The sequence below is a fragment of the Apteryx mantelli genome, chromosome 3, assembly GCF_036417845.1.
Source record: "Apteryx mantelli isolate bAptMan1 chromosome 3, bAptMan1.hap1, whole genome shotgun sequence".
Classification (NCBI taxonomy): Eukaryota; Metazoa; Chordata; class Aves; order Apterygiformes; family Apterygidae; genus Apteryx; species Apteryx mantelli.
The window spans coordinates 109,076,124-109,097,415 of NC_089980.1; the positions used below are offsets into that span (position 1 = coordinate 109,076,124).

The window sequence follows — 21,292 nt, forward strand, 5'->3', positions numbered from 1 at the left end:
AACAAATTGCTGTTTTCAAAGTACACGAGTCTAATCTGTTAGTTGCCGAGTGCAGCAGCCTGAGAGAGGGGAGGCTGCCACAGCTCCGGACCCTGTTCCAGCCAGCGGCGAGGCCGAGTGTGTACTCCCTTCCCCGTAGGCGCCCGCACCAGCACACCACCATACGCGTACATGCGGCTGGCCGCGCGGTTCAACCCAGGGAGAAAACGCAGCACTCACACAAACAGCACCAGTGGCTATCCTCTTTCCCTCCCTGGCTAAGCAGAATGAAAGCCAGTTAGTGGAAGATGTATTTACGTAAATGTACTTAAATACAATACGCATCCCCCCAGCAGCTGGGCTTAGACACTCAGCCCACCCAGTAGCTGGCCCCGGGATCCCTGGTCTCCCCTGTTGCTGACACCTGGGTGTACAAACCCCAAGACCACGGCCCCACTCCAGCTGCTGGAAGGCAAACTTAGTGCACGCACAGACACACACTCACAGACACACATAGACGTACACATCGTGGATCCCTCCAGTAACTGGCCTTAGAGACCCAGTCTATCCAGTAGCTGGCCCCTGGATCCCCTGGTCTCCCAGTTGCACAGACACATGCAAATGAGTCTCTCTGGTAGGTGGCCTGGACCTATGGCCTTACCAATAGCCACCCCCCAGATTTCATGGTCTCTCCAGTCGCTGGCTTGGATCTCCTGGTCCTTCCAGTAGCCAATTTGGAGATCCTCTGGTCTCTCCTGCATCCATCCCACATTTATGGCTGCTCCAGCACTTACCCTACTCGCCATCTAGACCAGCTCACTGGTGATCACACACACCAACATATGCGCGCATACACCATGTGCACACTCTGGTCTCGCCAGTTGCTGCACCCCAGACACCTGGGCCCTGTGACCCATGGTCCCCCTCCAGTTGCTGGCACTTAGACATCCAGGCACACACATGCACACAGAATAGAGAGCCCCTCACCCAGGAAAACAGAAGTGGACTTTAATAAGAAGACAGGACAGACTACGCTATCAGTTGCAGGACATGGCCAAACGGACGTTCTGACCAGCCCTGGTTACACACAATCAGCTCTTTTTATCTCCTTGTCCCTCCATTTTTCTGTGTTTGTTCCTCTCCAAACCACCTGGGTTCCTCTTTTTTCCCACCTGTGGTTCCTCCCCTAAACATCCCCAAATAATCCTTGCGCAATCCCCAAATCCTCTCCCCCTGCATCCCATAGTGAGTCCCATAGCCCAAGGCAGTGACCCCCTCAGCCCCCACCTTGACTCGTGGTGATGGTGCCCCAGCCTGGGGCTGATGCGCCCCTGTGGCAGTGCTGGGGTCCAGCCGGGGCTTATGTCTCTGCCTGGGTTATCAGGGCTCCCCTGCCCGGCAGTGCGCCCAGGGCTCATTCATGTGTGTGGAGACTAGCCTTTAATCACAAAACCTAGCATAATCCATAAAACTATTTCAGATATATAGCATTTCCACCTGAAAGCAAGCTGAATTTTTACACTGTGATGTATTCCTGCAAAATTATTTCCATCTATTCATTCTTCACTACAAGACAGACTATTGAGGAAAGCCATTATTATCATAGACTTCAGTTATTTATTAACCACATTATTAGCTACATTTAAAGAATGATTGAAAGGGAGGTATGTTAGAGAGAAAAAGCCACTGAACAGGTGATTTAAAAGTAGCAGTAAGACAAAGAAGTAGAGCAGAAGCTAATAAGGAGGCTAACTATGATAGACAATGGGAAGGACCGGGTGTGGGAGAAAGTAAATAGGACAGGGGACTGTTCGCATGAAATAATTTGTTCTTGTTCCTATCTTCCTTACACATGTCATGATAACCATCTCTTTTATTGCATTCTTTCCTCAAATTTCCTTGACAATTTGGTGTGTCTCTGTTGGCCGGTAGCACAGGTACAGTGCTGAAAGACTAGGGACTTGGAAGGCAGCAGGTGAGTGGGAGCATTTTCCTGACTTCTCCCAACTTATAACTAGCTCCTCCTTGGTGGAGAGGAAACAAGGAAAGAAGTATTGCTTGAAAGAAAAGGAGTGCTCAACACAATTTTCTCACCTGCCCCTTTTTCTTTGCCTCCGAATCCTCTCCTGAAAAAATCAACCATTTTCTGCTCTATGAGTGGTCAAGCTCTCAGATCCCTTGCTTTAGAAAGATGGTGTTGTGTGATACTCAGGAGGAGGATGTTCGAGTCTTTGTCACTTGATTTCAGGGCAAAATTACACTACTGATACAAGAATAGACAGCAACAGGCTAAGCTTCTATGGAGTTAACTAATATAATTTGGGGAAAATGGGATTCAAACCTGTGAGACAGTGGCCAGGAAGTGTAGATATGTAGGGAAAGAAAAAAAGTAATATAAGTCTTGGGGGATTCTTTTCCCTGAAAAAGTAATACACTATGCTACTACTGAGAAATCTTTTGATTTAAAATAAGTTTTCTTGTATTTAAAACATTTTTTAGGTATTAGATATATGTTGAGATGAGCAAATTAGCTATTTAACACACTTCTTTAAAATCCCAATGCTCTTGTTATTTTTTGTAAGTTCCAAGGACAGCAGGACAGTTTTAAAACCCTATAAGAAAGAAAATATTGCTAAACCCTTGATTTTTTGGAAGTGTGTTTGGCCTAGAAATACTGTGCTGTCTGAAGAAACATAGGGTTTGGTTTAATACCACATCCACCAGTTTTACAGCAGTATTAGGAAACCTCATTGAATTTCAGCAGAGTTGCTCTGATTTACAGTGGTATAAGTAAGGACAGAATCAATCTTATTTTTTTATGTGGGTCATTTTTGGCAAAGTGAGTTATCTGATGATTCTGTATATCACTGAAGTACCATGATCTATACATAGTAAACCTGTCACATCCTCTAATACCCATAAATTAGTGAATTCATAAGATGTTAACTTATGCCATATACTTTTGTTTACTTTAAGAGTGTAGCAATGCAAAGATTAACAGAGAGAAATGCAAATAATCTGAGAGGATAATCTGGGAGGCTGCAGGACCACATGCAGCACCAGCTGGTGTTTCTAGAGATGACAATGACTAACATCCATCCCTCTTCATCTTTTCTCTCCCAACATTGGTATTCTCTAGGTAAAGCGGTGCCCAAATTAAGATTGCTAATGAAGACTTTTTTCTTTGATTTGGCATGCTTTTATTTCATTCAAGGCAAGGCTTTATAATGTAATTAATAGTGTGTGGAAAGGGACTTTTAACTCTTCAGAGTTGATGTGAGCAGTACAACTCTGTTATTTAGTCGGAGTTAAAAATTAAAGAACCACATTTTTACTGTTTTAGTTTGGTCATTTAGGACTAATGCCTGTTAATAGGTAAGGATTCATCCCCAAGTGATATCTAAAAACTGAACAAAACAAAGAGAGGTGTTAAATAGTGAATTAAAATATAAGACATGTAAATGAGAGAGATCTAAATGAGGAAGACCTATCGTTCGGACAGAATTCTTGTCGTGTCACAAATAATTTTCTCCATCCTAATATTCTTCACAGGGCTGAAAAAGTACACTTCCATAAATGTAAGACTACACATTCAATCTGTAGATGAACTGTGCCACCAGAGTGAAATGGGCTGAAGATTGTCAGCTCCTGTACGTTGTTAAAAACAGACGTTTCTAATGCAGTGTAATTCTATCTCCTGAGAAATTAGAAATATGAGCAGACTCACTTCAGTTCATATTCTCTGTAGCTTAAAAATTAAAGCTAGAATAGGTTTTCTAGTTTATTGATTCTGTTCCTTTGATGATGCAGGATTTTTTTTTCTATTTCTTCCCTTTTTGAATACTTGTCTAATGCAAGTATATATGGACATTTTATGAAATTTTGGGATTTCCATTTCATGTCTTGGTAAATTTTCTTTTCCTAATTAATGACGCTGTCAAGCTCTTTTCCCTTCTTCTCCTGTATCTTCCTCCCCCTGAGGAAAGTCTGAATATATTTTCTATTTTACTCCTAATTGTAGGTTCCTATTTTTATTATTTTTTACGTGTAGCTACTGTCATGACCTCAGCCTGGTTATAATATAGAACAATATGTACATAAGATGTGAACATACTTTATCTTCCTTTAGGAAATTCTTTTAACTTTGCTCCATATTTCAGTTTTATTTCTCTTGTGCTTCTCTAAATCCATAGAAATTTGAAAGTATCATTCTGTAAATAAAACAGTTACCATAGTGACTTCTCTTGCTGTAAATATTGTTAGTACCTGTCCAATGTCCATATTCATTCCAAGCCATTATCTGCTTATACAAGGATGATATTCCAGATATGTCAATCTTTTTATTGCATTTCTAAGAAAATCTCATTTTGCTTCTCTGACTGATATTTTTAATTCTTCCTTTATCTTTGGTATTTTCTCCATTCTGAAGGAAGGAGACTGCCTTCTCTTCAATCAAAGAGAGGGGGACCTCTCTTTGTTGGACACAGGATAAAAGGCAATTGCTGCTACTGCAGAAGATAAGAAATTATCAGAATTCATTCTTTACAGTTCTTTTTCCCATCTTTCCTCTTTTGCTCCATGACATCAAGAAATTCTTAACTTCCTCTTAGCAGGGCAGCAAAGCAGCAAGAAGTTGCTGCAAAAATAGTTCACAGTTAATAGTTCATAATATTCCAGTTTAAGAGAATAAATGGTAAAATGTCTATTTCTCCTCATTTCAAGCCTACCACATGGAAAATGACCAAACTTCATAGGCCAAACTTCATAGAAGATGCATGGGGAAATGCAAAAGATACTAAACATAAACTTGGCAGAGAAATAATGCTTTGTTCTACCTATCAATAAATACAATATAACACATCTTAGAGGAAGAAGAACTTGAGAAATCAGGCATTGGATCTCTGTTTTCTACCAGTCTCATAAGACAATATTTTTGAAACACCACTTCAGAAAGCAGTATATCTATAGAAGGAGTGAATAGAGGACTCCTACCTGTCTTTAACAATCTAACTTTTTGAACATTTATCCTACTGTCTGAAGCTGGTGCGAGTTATCTTTTTTGAATTCCTCCTGAATCACTGTGCAACTGCAAAGCAGTCAGATACAGATAACAAAACACTGAAGTTACCTATTTGCTGCTTACGATGGACGCATTTTTCTCATTGTTACTCTGAGAAAGGCTCTGGTCTCAGAGTTTTGCAGTTTCTGCAGTGTCAACGTGATGTTGTAACAAAATTTCTAATACGAAATTTTGGCATGTCACCATTTTACTGCATGTACCTCCAATTTTACTGTTCTGGACTTTTAAATTAGGAAATTTTGATGAGTCTTGTGAAAGATAAACAACCAAAAATTTCCCTGGGACTCTGATCTGTTCTTTAAAGCTCCCAGTTTACAATAAATTAAAGAAATAATTCTGTATTAATTAAAGAACAGCTAAACATGTGATAATTCCTCTATGTAGTGTATTAGAATTTATTAATTAAGGATTTATAGTAATTAGTAATTAGTAATTTTTCATTTTCATAATATTTAACCTTACAATACATTGGTAAATGCATGTTTGTGTTTAAACTATGAAGAACCAGTTCACATGTCTTCACTCATTTGGAAATTAGGTTATATAAAATGGATGTTACTCTTAATTCACTGTGTCATGTTTCCATTGCAGATTTGAAACCACAGAACCCTCTTAGTGTCCTGTGAGCTGATTCTAATCTCAGATTTTTTTTTTTAAAGATTTTTTTCCAGAAAATATTCTTAGTGTACAGAATATAAAATATACAGGATGAGCACTTGAGCATGTTTCAGTTATTGCACAGATAAAATTGCTGTCACCTATCAGCTTACATGAGGGTTTTTTTTTACACACTGGCTGTAAAAATGGTCCCAAAGTACCATTCTGATCATAAAATGGTAAGGAATAAACAAATACGCAATTCTGCATTTGGATATCCTGTGGAAGAGTTATATTTAAGTACATTGCTGTTAAATGTACTAGTTTATAAGATTCTGAACTCTCAAAATGTCTTTTTCAACATCAGTTAATCTCATTCTTCCGTCTTATTTATTAATTTCCACTTTCTTTTGACATGAGCTCATCAGCTGACACAAATCAGACTAGGCAAGTTGCCGTTTACGTATTTCTAAGAGGAAGAGAGTCAGATTGGGTAGGACTAGCCTTGGAAGTAAAAGTGACTGCCTGTGAGATGAGGATATCATTAAACTCGGTGAACTGCGAACTCTTAGCACAGCACAGAGCTCAGCCTGGGTTGCACCACTTGTGTAGGCACTCCATATAAACAGCTATCCCATAAAGAGGAGTGAGCTGCTATAGCTATGCTGTGGGCCATCTATATCAGGCCTAGGAAGTTTAAAGTTAGCTCAAATAAATAATCAGACTTTTTGAATAGAATGTAGCTCAGTTGCCAAATTATCCCAGTTGGGAGCATATGCAAGCTCTTCTGTAGCTACATAATTTTGAAAAAAACAGGATCTTCAGGAAAAAAAATACAATTTCAGAGTTGCTACTGTTGATGTTGACAGACCTGTTCATGGCCTGTCATCCTAAGGAGCCGCAGACTCTTCAGCTTTGTGGAAACTGGACATATTGGTCATGTGTTGACTGCTGTGTTTGTTTACAGGTAATGATCATTATTAGAAGTGGTTTGAAAACACTCACTTCCTAATATTAGTGCTTACATATAAAATCACTTGTGACTATGAATGAACTGGGATATTTGGTTGTTCTGACTTTCTTTCATTGTTCTTTCCCCCACAATGGTCAAGTGTTAATATGACGTGTCTTGGCAATTAGATCATCAAACATTTTAACAATGTCAGATATGATCCCCAATTTTAGCAGTTTAAATGGGTTTAACTTTGTGCTTTTCAAAGCTCTATTCCTGGCAAAACACAAAGTTGTTATGAAAAATGAGAGAAATGGCCTAAAATAAAAAGTGAGTCAGTATGGAATATTCAAAACACAACACTTAGAAATAATCAGCCACACAATCATAAATTAAACAATGACTGGCAAGGCCTCAGTTCAGCAAAAAATGATCTGTGTTTTGGAAGATCTCAAAACAGCATCAGTCAGCAGTACCATACAATTACAGAAAAAATACTTCACAAGAGAATGTCAGCGTTTGTTGGGCTCTTTCAAGCAGTTACAGAGAATTTGTAACACTCTTTTTTTCTTTTATGAGTTATATAATTTCATGAAGGATCACACCAATCTTCTAAAAATAGAAGTAAATGCAAAGACTATACATATGCAGGAATAAACTGCGCAATTAAAAATCCAAAACAACTATTTAGATTGTAGTTCTGCAGGGGGGCATTTGGGAGCCATAGGGTGATTCGAGCTGGACATGATTCACAAATATCACGTAGTTGCAAAAAAGTAACAAATATTGTTCTGAGACATGTGATATATAAGTACAGACTGTATGTCACGGTCTGAGTGGGAATGCTGTATTATACATGAGTACAGGAACAGAAAAGACAGGAGCCTGACCCATCAGAGATCTAACGAGTGAGACCTATGAAGAAATGCAGAAGAAAATGTTTATTTCTTTTTTTCTTAAGCTACAGACAGAAGACTGGCTGGAAACATCAGTCATGATATTTTAAAAAGTCAAGATATGTAAAAAGCTACAAAGAGAAGGGAAATCAGTTATTTTCCACATCTCCTGAGAATAAGACAGAAGGGTTTACTGAGGTAAGGAAGCATAATTTAAAGAAAACCTGTGGGAATAGTGAACACAGAGGCTACTGTTATATAGGGACAGTGGACCCTGTCCCCAAAAAACTTTATCCAGGATCACCTTGGTAAAATCTTTCCGAGTTATTTTCTTCTTGAATTAAGCATGGGCAGTGATGACAAGCCCAGTGCCACAACACATAGGGACAGCAAGCACACTGTACCTGCACAGTAATTTTCAGTGGGGGCAGAGGCACAGAGATCTCCTGCAGTTAAAACACAACAGAACTGCCAGTGAGTGACAAACTACCACAATTGCTTCCACTCACTCTCATCTTTGTAACTAGACATTTTAAAGAACAAGTTAGAGCAGGTGCTGCCAGGAGTGCGTGGTGCACCCCCCTGAGACTGGAGGCTGGAGCACAGCAGCAGCCTTGCCTAGGGAAGGGTGCTGTGGCGGAGGCACCAAGCTGACTGAGGAAGGAGCTGAGGAAGGAGGCGAGCAGACTATGACATATCAAGGAGGAAACGCAGGAGATCAACAGCTTCTTTGCAGAGACCAGAGCCCAAAACTCATGTTGCAAGGAATAAAGGACTGATAGAGGCTACACTCAAATCAATACAGATTGGAGACTCCACTATGGAGGAGGCTGGAGGCTTATGACTTTTGGCAAAAGGAAGAAGACTCTCCCTTGATATAAGGCCCTGGTAACAGGTGAGGAGGCAAGTTCTTTGTGGAAAGCATTTGGGCCAGCTGAGCCTAGTCCTTGTGTTGACACTAAGAAAAAGTGATGAGTATTAGTTGTGGAGACTACCTTCTGCAGGACGGACACATCTGCCAGTCAGACTTGCTGTCCTGGGGGGCTTCTGTTGCTTACCAAGAGCCTGAATCCAAGACGATGCAGAAACTGTCAAGGCTTGCCTGGCCTTCATACTCATAACTACCCTTGCTGCTCATCCATTTTGCATCCCTGTTGTGGCAACATTACCGCCAAGGGAGATCTTAAGTCTATCAAAAACAAGTATGGGGAGCTGGGAGGTGGGAGTAAAGGGCACCTGGTCCCAGTGATGTTCTTCTGGATCCTGATGGTCAAAGAGAGAGGCTAGGGTAGGAGAAGATGTATCTTTTATGTCAGTTCGCGGTTGTGTGGATGGTGTCACAGATAGGATTTTGTGTTTACATCACAGTACTAAGTGAACAAGCAGCACTGTTCATGCTGGAACATTGCGTATTTTTCATGGTCCATGTTGCAAGCATCTACATTGGTGGCCCCTGTAGCTTGGCAGTCCTTATCACATACTATCTTGCTGTAAATTTTTCACTCTTCAGAAAAGGTAACCAGGATGCCAATATTGATATTGAAACAAGACATTTAGAGGGGTCTGCGTGTGAGAAAGCTTGTCTACATTCAAGTGAAATGAACTGGACATGGATACGTATTTGAGCCTGCATGAAGGGTTAACACAATCTTAAGTTTGCTCCCATGCTGTACCTCTTCCTGGGAGCAAAGTTGCGTCCAGATATTTCAGATCTTAGTTTAGTTTTGATCCTAAATATGGGCTTAAGGGCTACATTTAAAATATAATATTATATAAAGTCAAATGCAGTAAGGATAGGTATGAATATACGTAACATTAATGAGCAAACTTGATTAGTAAAGTGAAAGCTAACTTCGACAAATTTAATTCGGGATTTGAATGCTCTATAATAATATTATGATACTTTCACTTTTTGCAAAATGAAGTGTGTTATCAAATACTAAAATGGTGGGAAAATAAAGCTCATTGGAACTTAGGCCTACAGAGGATGTCCAGGCTACTGAGACCAGTTCACAGGACAACAGAATGACAAAAAACTAACCTGAAAGGGACAGTGTGGAGTTTCCTGGTTCAACCATAACAATACTCCAACCTGAACAGCACTGCTCGTCATTCTATAGTGGAATATATAACAATGAATTTATAACATCATGTGCTCTTAACCCAAAATCTATTCCCTGGATAAAAAAGATCATTTTTAATGTTTAATAATGTACCCTCTCAAAAAGTAACAATGAGTCATTTCAAAATATATCAGTATGGCTAGCAATGCTGGTAAATTTTACCCTCTGTAAAAGTAACACAGGAATTACAGTTTACCTGATGTTAATGTGCATGCTTTGGACCCTACCATGAACATATAAATTACTCTAGACAGATTATGTACATGTTCTTTGATAGTCAGGTAGCATCAGGGGAAATATATGATACCTAGCACTACAGTTTTGGAGATCTCTGATTTAATGCAATGAAAATGATAATAATCTAAATAGTAGTAATTGTATGGTACCTTCTAAAAAAATTTGTGTGTATTCAGTGTAAGACAAGACTGAAAACTCGATTCTTTGAAAGCATGTCTGATATCTGCCTTCCCTTGTATTCTCTGCAGGTTGGGCTGTGTACCTTGTGTCAGACCCCAATCTTGTATTAGAATTCATAAATAAATTCTGCAAGAAAGAGAGAAAAGAACTCACACATTGATCACACTGGGATACTCCATTATTTATCTGCACTTGTTGTTATTTTGCTGACACAACTATCAACAACAACTCAATACAAATTTTATTTTCTGGTATTCACAAATACATCATAGACTGACATTTCATCATGATTCTGAAGGCTTTTGAATTTGTTTTCTAAATAAAATAAGGTTCTAGAGACATTAAAAACTGACATAAAAAAAGGAAGGAAAGACATAAAATTATTTGTCTTTCCTAACTGTCGCGGTCCGCGGGAGTAGCGGGAAAGAATCATACGCAGTCACAGAATGCAGATTCAATTCCAACTTTATTCAGCAATTTGCCCATCTTATATATGTTTGTGCAGTCGTGGCATGCAGGCACGCGGCGCCTTGGCCACTATGATTGGTTAGCTGCTATGAAGTACGCGGCGTTTGCCTTAATATGATTGGTTTACAGTCTCTGTTCACGCGCCTAAAGCGAATACACGATCGGTGCAAAGTTGCTGTTCACGTGGAGGGGCTTGTCAGCCCCTTCCTTTACTTATTTACCACTACTTATCTTCCCCTTCTGTAATGGTCTAGGAATGCTCAAGGACAATTCACATAGCCGCAGGGATCCTCACAGATTATTGTTGTGAAGCACTGCAAGGGCCCCAACACCTAACGTATAGAATTGTTTTAATTTATTGATTTAGTTTTATTTGCTAGTTTTAAAATATTTTTTACAGAAAATACTTAAATTGGTCAATTTTTGCTTTTCATAAATATACATCTGTTTAGAGGTGTGGGGCATGCCTTCATTATACATCTTTCACAATTCATGCCCTGAGAACCTAATATAAAAAGAATGCTTTTTCTCCATTCGAAAAATTACCTTAAGGTACATGGAAAGAAACTGAATAGATGAAAAGAAGAAAAACATTTGGAACACTTTCATTGCATACATGGAAATTATTATTTTTTTAATTTTAGTAGCAAAGAAGACATGATTTATTTCCTTCTTTTCATCAAACTGTGAAACAGCTTGCTTGTAGTCACTAAGTTTATATCAACCGTATGTTAAAAATTAGCTGCAGAACTCAATGTCAAAATTATATATATTCATATATATATATATGTAAATGCTTTTGAGGTGTGCATAGATTACTAATCTAGTTCTACCCATTATTTATGTAATGCTTTAAAAATAATGCCTTGAGCAGGAGTAGCAACTTTATTGAGTGGCACTCTTCAATGGAATGTGCTAACGGTTGTGCAAAGATCAGTAGCAATATTTGGAATGAACACAGAACAAAGTTACATGTCAAAGTACACCTAAAAACTGAGAAAATCAAGTTGCCTATTCCTCTTGCAGGTTTGTCTTTGGATTTTGTTTAATGATGTCTATTTTCCTTCTTTTAACAATGTACAGCATCCTCATGTATTTTATTTAAGCTATATAATTTACACATGGTGAAGATCTGAGATGTTGTATGGCATATATTTGTCATGCCTCATGCAGACTCTGTATTTTTTTACTCCTCCTCGCCACAGTTGAAAGCACCAGACAATGGAACAGATATAATTGATGAACTGTCTCTTATATTAACATAGCAAAATTCACAAAAGGTATCATAAAAATATTAAAGTGAGTCTAATACAAGCAGAATGCTTGAAAATATGTATATTATTTGCATACAGCTATGAATGTCTTCCCAGTTTCTGGGTGTCAAACTGCAGTATGTTCTTAAGGCCAAGTGAACTGAATGTCTTTCTAGTATCAATGAAACTTTTGCAATACTATTGAAAATGGTTCTATTGCTATTATTCCAGGAATAAAGATATGTATTTTTAATATTAAATAAGAAATGTGTGAAATTTAATTTTTCATTAATAAAATACAGGAATTCTGACTTCCAGTTTCCGCATGCAGCAGAGTCTCCATTCTACTGTCTGTTGGTTTTAATTACAAAAGAGCATTTGGAATAAAAGTTTCATGTTAGTAGCACACATAAAGATAAAGAAAACCAAAGATTATCTTGTTTTCTTTGTAGGTTTTTCAGGCCACTATTGTGAAATAGAAAGGAATGAATGTGATTCAGCTCCCTGCTTGAATGGTGCTGTCTGTCAGAATGATATCAACAGCTATGTTTGTTTTTGCCCTGAAGGTAAGTTGTTCAAAATAATTTATTTTTATTATTTGTGACAATTTGCAAAATTGCCTGCAGTCTGCAAAACATCTTCTTGACAGTCTTCAAAACCATTGTTAAAATTTCTCTTCTAAGAAAATAAATTATTCTTTCCGAAGTCTCATTTGCATCTTTGTCCATCAAGGCACCAAATAAAACAAACACTCTCATAAAGAATGGAGACAGATATGTTTGTAAGTGCTACTTTTAGCTCAGAAAATATTCACGATTTTAACAATGCCTGAATGAGTGAGGAAAGCACTTGGTTTCCCTTGGTCTCCAGGAAAAAGTAGTTCAAGGAAAAGCTGAAGTGCTTTAAATGATTTAAATGTACAGGGTCTTTCTGAGATACTTTCATGAATGGGTTCCTTCTGAATATTTTTTATGATTCTTTCAACTATTTTTAGTAAAAAAGAAGAGTCAAGATTGTGGTTTATAATCTGGTAGTGTGTTTCTGCATTTTAAACTTTCTTATACTTCCTTGTTTTTAATCCTAAACAATACTATTTTGTACGTATGGACTGGTAGTGTGTTGATTTCATAGCTTATAATATTTTATATATCAGTACAAGCATTCTAATGATTATGATATCTTTAGAAACTCATCATTAAAGAAGAAATTGCTACAAATAACTCTTGTAAGTACAGCCTCCATCATTAGTTAGTTTAAATTAAAAGCCAAAACAGGTATTGGAAGGCAGTTGAAAATTAAGCTTGGAAAAGATCATTTTGCTGTTTACTCTGCTTGACTAACTTATATCACTTGAGTTAGAAAAACAAATCTTGGCATCCACATTGATAATTTTGTGGTTTACTTGTTACTTGTGAGATATGGGTCTCATTAAACTCTGATTGCAAATAAGAACTGTTACTATATACATTATTAATGAACTCAGGGTAATTCCAAAGTTTTATGACTTGGGGATCAGTGGAAATTGGTTCCATGGTCAGTTTGAGAAATTATGAGAATATGCCTTGCACTGAGGGTGCTGATAGCTTAACATTAGTCATGGTCTTCCTGCAGCCATGGCCTGTGACAGCACTAATAACAGTCATTTTGTAGCATGACCAGCAATTAGAATACATTTACAAGAGCATAAAATGTCAGATACTGGAGCGGACATTCTTCATCAATCTCAAGTTTAAGAAACCTTTTATACTTCTTAGTTTGCTAAAAATCACTAATATGAGAGAAACAAAGAGAGAAAAAATGGAGAAGTAACTTTTAGAGAGATGATTTTTAAAACTATAATCAGATGGATAAATGCAAGCACAACTTACGTTCTTCTGTAATGTTCTCAAAACGTGTACAGTGGCAGAAGATACATAGATTCTTAGATACATAGATGCATAGTCTCTGCTGAACAAAAGGTTCAACTTTTTTGATGTAAATACTGAATCCTAAATTTGTTCTTTCAATTATTAGCTCTTTTAAAAATATATTTGATGGTCAGATGTGGTTTTTTATTGATAGACCAAAAAAAGCTTTTAGAAAGATAAGACTTCAAGATAATTTTCTTACAAGAGTAAATTGATAACAATTTATTATTTAGAAAAAAGACCCAACCACATGCTATAGAAAGGAAGGTGCAGGTGTAGTTGAATAATGCAGAACTCTCTGTTTTTTCCAACCAAGGATTTGAAGGACTGAACTGTGAAATCAACTTTGATGAGTGCATTTATGGCTTCTGTAAAAGCAATTCAACTTGTTTAGACCTGGTTGCAGACTACAGTTGTGTCTGTCCTCCAGGATTCACTGGTAAGATTTTTTTTTAAATCTGGATAAAACATTAAAGAGTTAAAATTTTATTTCCTTTTCTGAAATTAAAGCAAATAAACTCTTCCTGATTGCATTTTGTTCTGTGTTTTAGTGTCGACAAAAATAAATTCAGCTCATTTCAGTGTTCTGTGCTATTGATAATCTGCTCTAATTTCCTTACTCCTATGATGGAAAGTGAAAGTACTGTGTATTCTGTTTGATTAATTCATGGGAAAAAAAACTATATTTTGCCTAAAAAAAGGTGAGAAAATATCTGGTTTCTGAAAAATATCCTCTCAAAATTTTCCTAGCTGAACAATGATAGCTGTAGTTGGTGTTTTTCTCCAGAGGATCATATCACAACCATGCTTTTTTTGTGATTCAGATAGAAATGAGAATACAAATTTAGCAACAGGACACTTCGTTCTCTTCCCAAAAGATGCCAGCACATCCTTATGATAAACAGCTTGTAAATTGCCCAATTATTTGTGTGGCTACCAGGTCGAAGAAAATTGCTCTTGCATCAGGAGCAAGTCTTCATGACAGTACTCTATGCCAGAAGCAGCTAATGGGTTCATGGGAAAATCAATAAAACTGTCTCAAAAAATATGTCATCTTAACAACTAATATGCTGTGATGTCAGGGACTGGATCAGTTGCTGTTTCAGAGCAGCAAATGGAATAGCATTAGTCATGAGAAGTAATAGGAAGATGAGTAGTAGCAGCAAAAATTCTTAATCATTCACCATTTGCTGGGCAGTCTCAGAAATCCTGCAAGGTTAGTGGGCATCGTGTAAGAATCCAAACAGGTATGTACAGAGAGCTCAAAATCAGTGGTGACCAATGGAGCAGGAAGAAAAAATGAAAGAGATCCATGTGGAGGAATGGAGGGTGCAGAAGAAATGGGCAGAGCGGTGAAAGACTAGGAGGCAAAATTAAGTTAGAAGAAAATAAAGCATTTCAGATTGATAGTAACACCAGTGACAGCTGGTTTTGGAGCAGTTCATATGTGTTTTGTTGATGGTTAAAATAGGCAGATGGGACATAAGTAATGTAAGATGATACACAAAAATTTAGAATCTGTGAAAGTGATAATAGTTACAATTCCCACAGATGTCTGTGATCTTGCTTAATTCTTGCCAACATATTCTAGTATTATTCAATATTGCAAAACTGAGGTGTGCTCTGTTTTCTATAAGATTGTATTCTCCTTTTATTTTTTTATTTCTCCTTTTAATTTTTCTTTGATAACTGGCTTTGCTGTCATGAGTTTATATAGTGTATATCTAGTTTGTGTTAATCATGAAAATAATGGAGGTAGTCACAAAGTATTTGTTCATATTAACAGGAACATCTTTAATAAACTTTTAAAAGAATGAACTTAAAAATGAACTTAAAAAACATTGCCTGGATCAAAATGGAAAAATCTATAGCAGGTTCCTAAAACCCAGTTTTAATTAAGGACTGCAGGAAAAGCTGTTCCTTTGAAAGTACAGCTATCCTACTTTGGGATATGATGGGATCCACATTACAGAACCTGTAAGGATAAATTGAAGCGTGGGTCTCCCCAGAGCAGTCTGGAACATGGTATGTTCTCCTTAGGAGGAACACTTTATCCTAGAGTCACACTGGTGCAAACATTTTGCCAATAATATATCTGATCCTTGAATTTCCAGATACACCGTTCCAAGACAAAAAGGAGTCAGGCTTTGTCAACAACAAAATAGAGTTCCAGTGACTTATGGGCAGATTTTAATGGATACCTTGAGGCCCACATGGAAGTCATAGAGTGCTCATATGACTGGATAATAATACATTATTAAAAGCTCCATTTTATGCCTTTTTTCCTCTGCATGAGGGGTTTTTCACAATTCATGTGCTATTGATCTCACTTCATATTGGCTTTTCTCTGAGACAGGAGAGCTCCCACAAGAAAACAAATCAGCCAGTGCAGTGATTGACTTGATCAGACAAAAAATGGCCAAAGTGGAAGTGGGGATAAGGGTCTTCCTGATTACATTGAATACTTTCATCTGTGCACATGCTCTTTGCATAATATATGCACAACCACTGTGGATATCAAGTCCACTATCTCCAGGCCTTCCAACAACCGCTTCATCCTCTCAAGAAAAAAAAGTCTCTGATGCCAAATACTGAGTATTTGAGCTTATATCTTCCAAGAAAAAGGAACAATGGTAAAAGAATGATATCTACCAGTATGCTGATTTGATATAGGATTTACTGCAGACTTCAGTACCTTGCAGCTGGTTGAATTTTGTCTGACTGTTCACCTATGGTACTATTCATGTTCCACTACTTCTGATGTAAACATCCCTGGAGCATTTTGCCACAATGACAGCACTTCACTCAAAATCTTTTTAAGGGCAAAAGGAAACATGCTATATATAGAAGAATGTATTGCTGGTCCAGTTAATGTTTAAGCAGTCAAGTAACCCGTATTATGTAATTAATACAGAAAAGCCTCATTAACAATACAGTCAAAATTGTTATACAAGAGACGCTTGCTCATGTCTACCCCTTTTCCCTGGTGTTACGCTCCCCCTGCCAATGTTCCTGGGGCTCCGAAGGTCGACAGTTTCGATCTTCCGAGGAAGCAGTGGGTGTTTATGCATTAGTCACCTGCATCCTGCAGGCTTCTCACGAGGAATGTGATGTTCACAGCGAAGGCTTCCTCCTCAGCCTTGGGTGCACGGGGGTCTCCCTCACCCCCCTCCCCGCCCCCCCCCCCCACCCCAGGCCGCCTCCCTGGCCGGGGCTGCCAGCGGCAGTGTGACAGCGGCCCCGCCCCGCCCCGCGCACACAAAGGGCTATTGTTTGCCAGGCAGTGACTGCCGGGGGTGTCACCCCCTCCCCAGAGGGGCCCGGCCCGGCCCGGCCCGGCGCTGGCGCTGGCGCTGGAGCAGGGCAGCAGCAGCCCCGGGGCCCCGGCGCAGGCGCTCAAACCAGCCAGACAAGTCCTGAGCCCCGGCACGGCCACGGCAGCGCCCGGCCCGCCGCCGCCCGCTGGGAAGGGCAAAGGTCGTGTTGCCTGGGCTACTACAGTTAGCTCTGACGAAGCACAAGTTAGAAAGCTCCTCAACTGATCTGGTAACGCCCTGTGGACCATGTCTCCAAGTTTTCTCAGGAGACTTCATCAAAGAAGTGAAATCTGGAAAAGCCCTGTAAGTGTGTAGAAATAGTCTTTTTTTTTTTTTCAGTTTTTTCAAATGCAGTGTGTTAAATGGCATTTCTAAATTAAGTTTTGCTTCAGCATCCAAACTGGTTCAAAAACTGTATTAGGCCTAGACGCTTGCTTGTCTTGCAGTTCACTAGCACCGTGATGGATGCGATAACTCCTTGGTGTGTTTGTGCATGTGCAATGTATGAACGTACTCTGTGTTAAGAAGGCAGTGCTGGATGGGAAGGAGAAAGTGGCCCGTCTGAGCGGAGGGGAGCACCACCGAGCTGGAGGGCTCCGTCCTTCCCAGGGAGCTGTGGCGCGGCCCCGGCTCGGCGGGGTCACTGCCGGGCAGCACGGCAGCCTGGGCGCAAGGGCGGCTCTCGCTCAATGGTGAGAGCCAGCAGGACGGCAAGAACGCAAGGACAACCCGAGCATCCTGGGAGGAGCAGGGAGCTTGCTTGCAGCTTCTGCTACCGCGTGAAGTCTTTGTTGTTAAAATCAGAAGTGCCTCAGCTCTGGGAGCTTTGGGAGCCAGTGCCTCAAGGTTACTTTACTCTCAGCAAGCTAATCAAAGGGGAGCAATTCCCGAGGAAGGCAAAGAAAGGCCTTTATCTCTGTATTATGTCAAAGCTTGCTCTCAGCTGCCCTCTTGGCGGGATTCAATGTACACCAGCTCACTATAATAATCCCATAGTATGGAGAGCTACTGGGCACATGGCAGCACTGCCTCATTCCCTCACCATGTTTTGTTCAGTTTGGTCAGTGAGAGGGGTTTCATGAGCACCTGGCTGTTGAGATAGGTAGAGGCTGTCCATATTGACAAATCTGGCAAGGCTTAGATGCTCGGCACATCTGGATTCTGATAACTCTGGGCATTATCAGAAACTGAAGATATCGCAACTAGGGAATTTTAATACTGAATACTGTTACACCTTTACTACCTTAAGTACTTGAAGATACCTTGAATCAAACACAAAGTCAGGGAGGTTGGTGTGGAATTTGCCAGTGATACAGATGGAGGAACTAATTTTATGAGGTGTAAGCTACTGACCATTTTCATTGTTAACTGGCCCCTGAATAGCACTAATATTTATAATTCAGGAAATTTATTATTTATTTTACTCATCACATATATCCACCAGTCATACTATAGTTAAGAGTAATTGTTATGTTTCCATCAGGTAGCTGTAGGATTTGGCACTGAATTTTGTTGTAATTTACATGCATGAGATGCTTAATCTGACTTCCTCATTTCGATCATGGGCCATATCAATTCTTTGTCTTGTTTTATAAAATATGTGCAACATGATCCTCGTTTTAGGCTTTGGCTGTCTCTCGTTCATGATTATCATGAGATAGTATATACCAACTGTCAAAATTCGCCATCAGTCATATGTTGATTTAAACAAGTCTGTAGGCTTTACACAGCAGTATAAATAAACTTTCTAGTCTTTCTAATAAGCTTCCTGAAGATAAAACCTATATATTTTTCTCTGGTATGTGCCATACTAGGAGCTGTGGGAATCCTGTAGAAGCTATTGTAGCTAAACAAGTGGTTCCTGCAACACTGAGTGTTTGTAAACCAGGATTACAAAAGGCTGTGCAGTGTCCACCAGCTCCCCTCATTCCATCATGAGGCAAACTGAAAAGGGTGATGCCTTTTTTTTGGTGCTTTCAAAAATCTTTTCCAGTGTGTTTGCTTTCTAAGGTTTTCTAAGGTTCATTTTCAGAGAGCCTGCTACAGCTGCTCTATTTTATGCAGTTTTTTGGATGTTTTTGGTTAATGTCAGAACCATTGCACAGTTTAAAACTATTGCATCACTTCATCTTCAGTTGCATGTGAACCATCTCCAGTCCTGTCCTCAGTGATTCAAAGGAAAGAATCAGTGTCAGAAATATATTGGTGTTTGCCCATCTTTTGAGTCAGTCATATATACTGAGTCTTGCATGCATCTCATGCATCAGATTATTGTTCCACATTCCTGGCCCTTACAGAAGCAGGCCAAAAGCCCGGTATTCTTTTCTCTATGTTCCCTAAGGACTGAGTTCATATAAATAACATTCCTGCTTCCAATCTCTGGTTAGAGGGCTAGGGTTTTTCAAACCACCCTAAAATCTGGAAACAGGAGACTTAAGAGGGACTGGAGCATGCTGCTGACTCCTGGCCAGCAGCTCTGACTCACTGCCAGCCCAAGGCTGGCATTCCCCCCACTGCACCACTATGGCGCTGCCGAGCTGCCGGCTTCCAAAGGCTCTCCAGAAGGCTGGTTGCCTGGAGCAGGCTTCCCACAACTAGCTCTACAAACTAAACGTTCCCTAAAATAAACAGGATTTATCCAGATGTGGAAATGTGTTCAATGTATATTCTTGTGGTTATTAGAGGAAGTTTTTTATCATGCTTAATATTTAAGTATACCTGCTTCCCCGGGGATGAATTCAGGTTAGAACACAGAGTGGGAGAAAAGATTAGTGGAGTGCAGAAAAGTCTGGTTTCATCACGCTATGAACTACATTAAGTAAACATTTTGGTAAAATAATACACAAAAAAGTATTGAGTTGCATGAAAGAAAAACAAATCAATTATGGTTCAATAGCAATGTTTTTCCAGTCAGCTAGAAATTAACCAAAGTCTCTTTTTTTATAAGAAAACAAATGGTGCATTTCTCTGATATCTCATCTGCGAATACTAAGCATGATTTGTTAAAATTATAGTAATAGTGAATAGTAACAGTTGGAACCATCTGAGAAAAAGGTATGTTAATTCTTCAATCAAAAATTTAATTAGTTTATATGGGATTTTCTTTATCATTGCTCTACCAGAGGTGTTATGAGATTATTTTCGTATTTCAGTTTATCCCCTTTATTTTAGATGTAAAGTTTTTTTTCAATAGTGATGCCAATTGTCATGCATAGTGTAATGTATTTAGAACATGCATGAATATCTTTCTGGGCGTGAATGTGGATTTAATTTATTTTAGATAAATAGGAACCTAATCTTTTAAAATGAAGAGGCTTATTTTTCAATAGAAAAAAAATGTTGTAGGTTGCTGGAAGGCCCTTATCAAATCAAAAATGGAAAGCAATCATCTCTAGAAAAGCTCATATTGTGACTAAAGCACAACGGCAGGGCTCTGGAAAACATGGCTGAAAATTCTTATATCTTCCTGAGTTACTGTGGGAATTTATCTAAACTTTCCTTAACTTCATGCTTTTGCTATAAACTCCTTCTTTTCTGTCCTTTTCTTTGCATTTGTTTTCTATTTATATTATAAACATTTGAAGTCATGGATGACATCATAGTATGAATATTAATATGCCAGTACAGTAAGGACCATTTTTACTTCTGGGTGCACCTGTAAAATTAATATATTGATAATAAGAGAGAATTTCAAACTGCATCAGCATTTTTATTATAACTGCCTCAATTAACCTGTTAGAAATCAATTTTAAGTTATGACATAAGCTATCAGTAATATGTAAGAAAATCCATCTCCAGCCAACTTGCCCAGGGCACATTTTCTATCCCTCATTGGTGTTCTGTTACTAAATTTGGGAAATGGCAGGGGCATCTTACAGAAGAATGGCTTCTTCTGGGTTTATTCTAGCAGACAGCTCCTCTTCTGTAAAAAATATATTAATTGGTCTTGGACAAAATCTGGTATTCAATACTGTCTTATCAATGCCAACTAAACCAATAAGATTGTACCAGAGGTTTTGATACTAAATGATATTTCCCAGTATATACTGGGCTGTGCTTTTTACAAGTGAAATAATTTACCTGCCTCTTTTTTGGCAGTGCCATACTAGAAAAGGCATGATACTATCAATTTTAGAATGACCATGCTAACTGGTAGCCATATTTGGTGCCATCTTCAGGAGCACGTCCAAGCGTTTGACTTTTTTCTTCTTTACTTTTCAGCCTTTTTCTTTCTCCAGATTTTTTTCTTTTTGTGGGGGGGGGGGAGGGGGAGCATGTTTCAGTGTGAAACCAGTTCATTTTT

General features: G+C 38.8%; 1 protein-coding gene across 1 annotated transcript in view; it reads left to right on the forward strand.

Moving 5' to 3' along the window:
- The window catches only part of EYS (eyes shut homolog), a 956,188-nt gene that overhangs the window by 233,323 nt on the left and 701,573 nt on the right, over window positions 1-21,292 (forward strand). Inside the window, exons 12-13 of the mRNA XM_067294141.1 lie at window positions 12,218-12,331; window positions 13,989-14,111. Of these exons, the coding sequence (XP_067150242.1) occupies window positions 12,218-12,331; window positions 13,989-14,111 (237 nt within the window). The remainder of the gene's footprint in view (window positions 1-12,217; window positions 12,332-13,988; window positions 14,112-21,292) is intronic.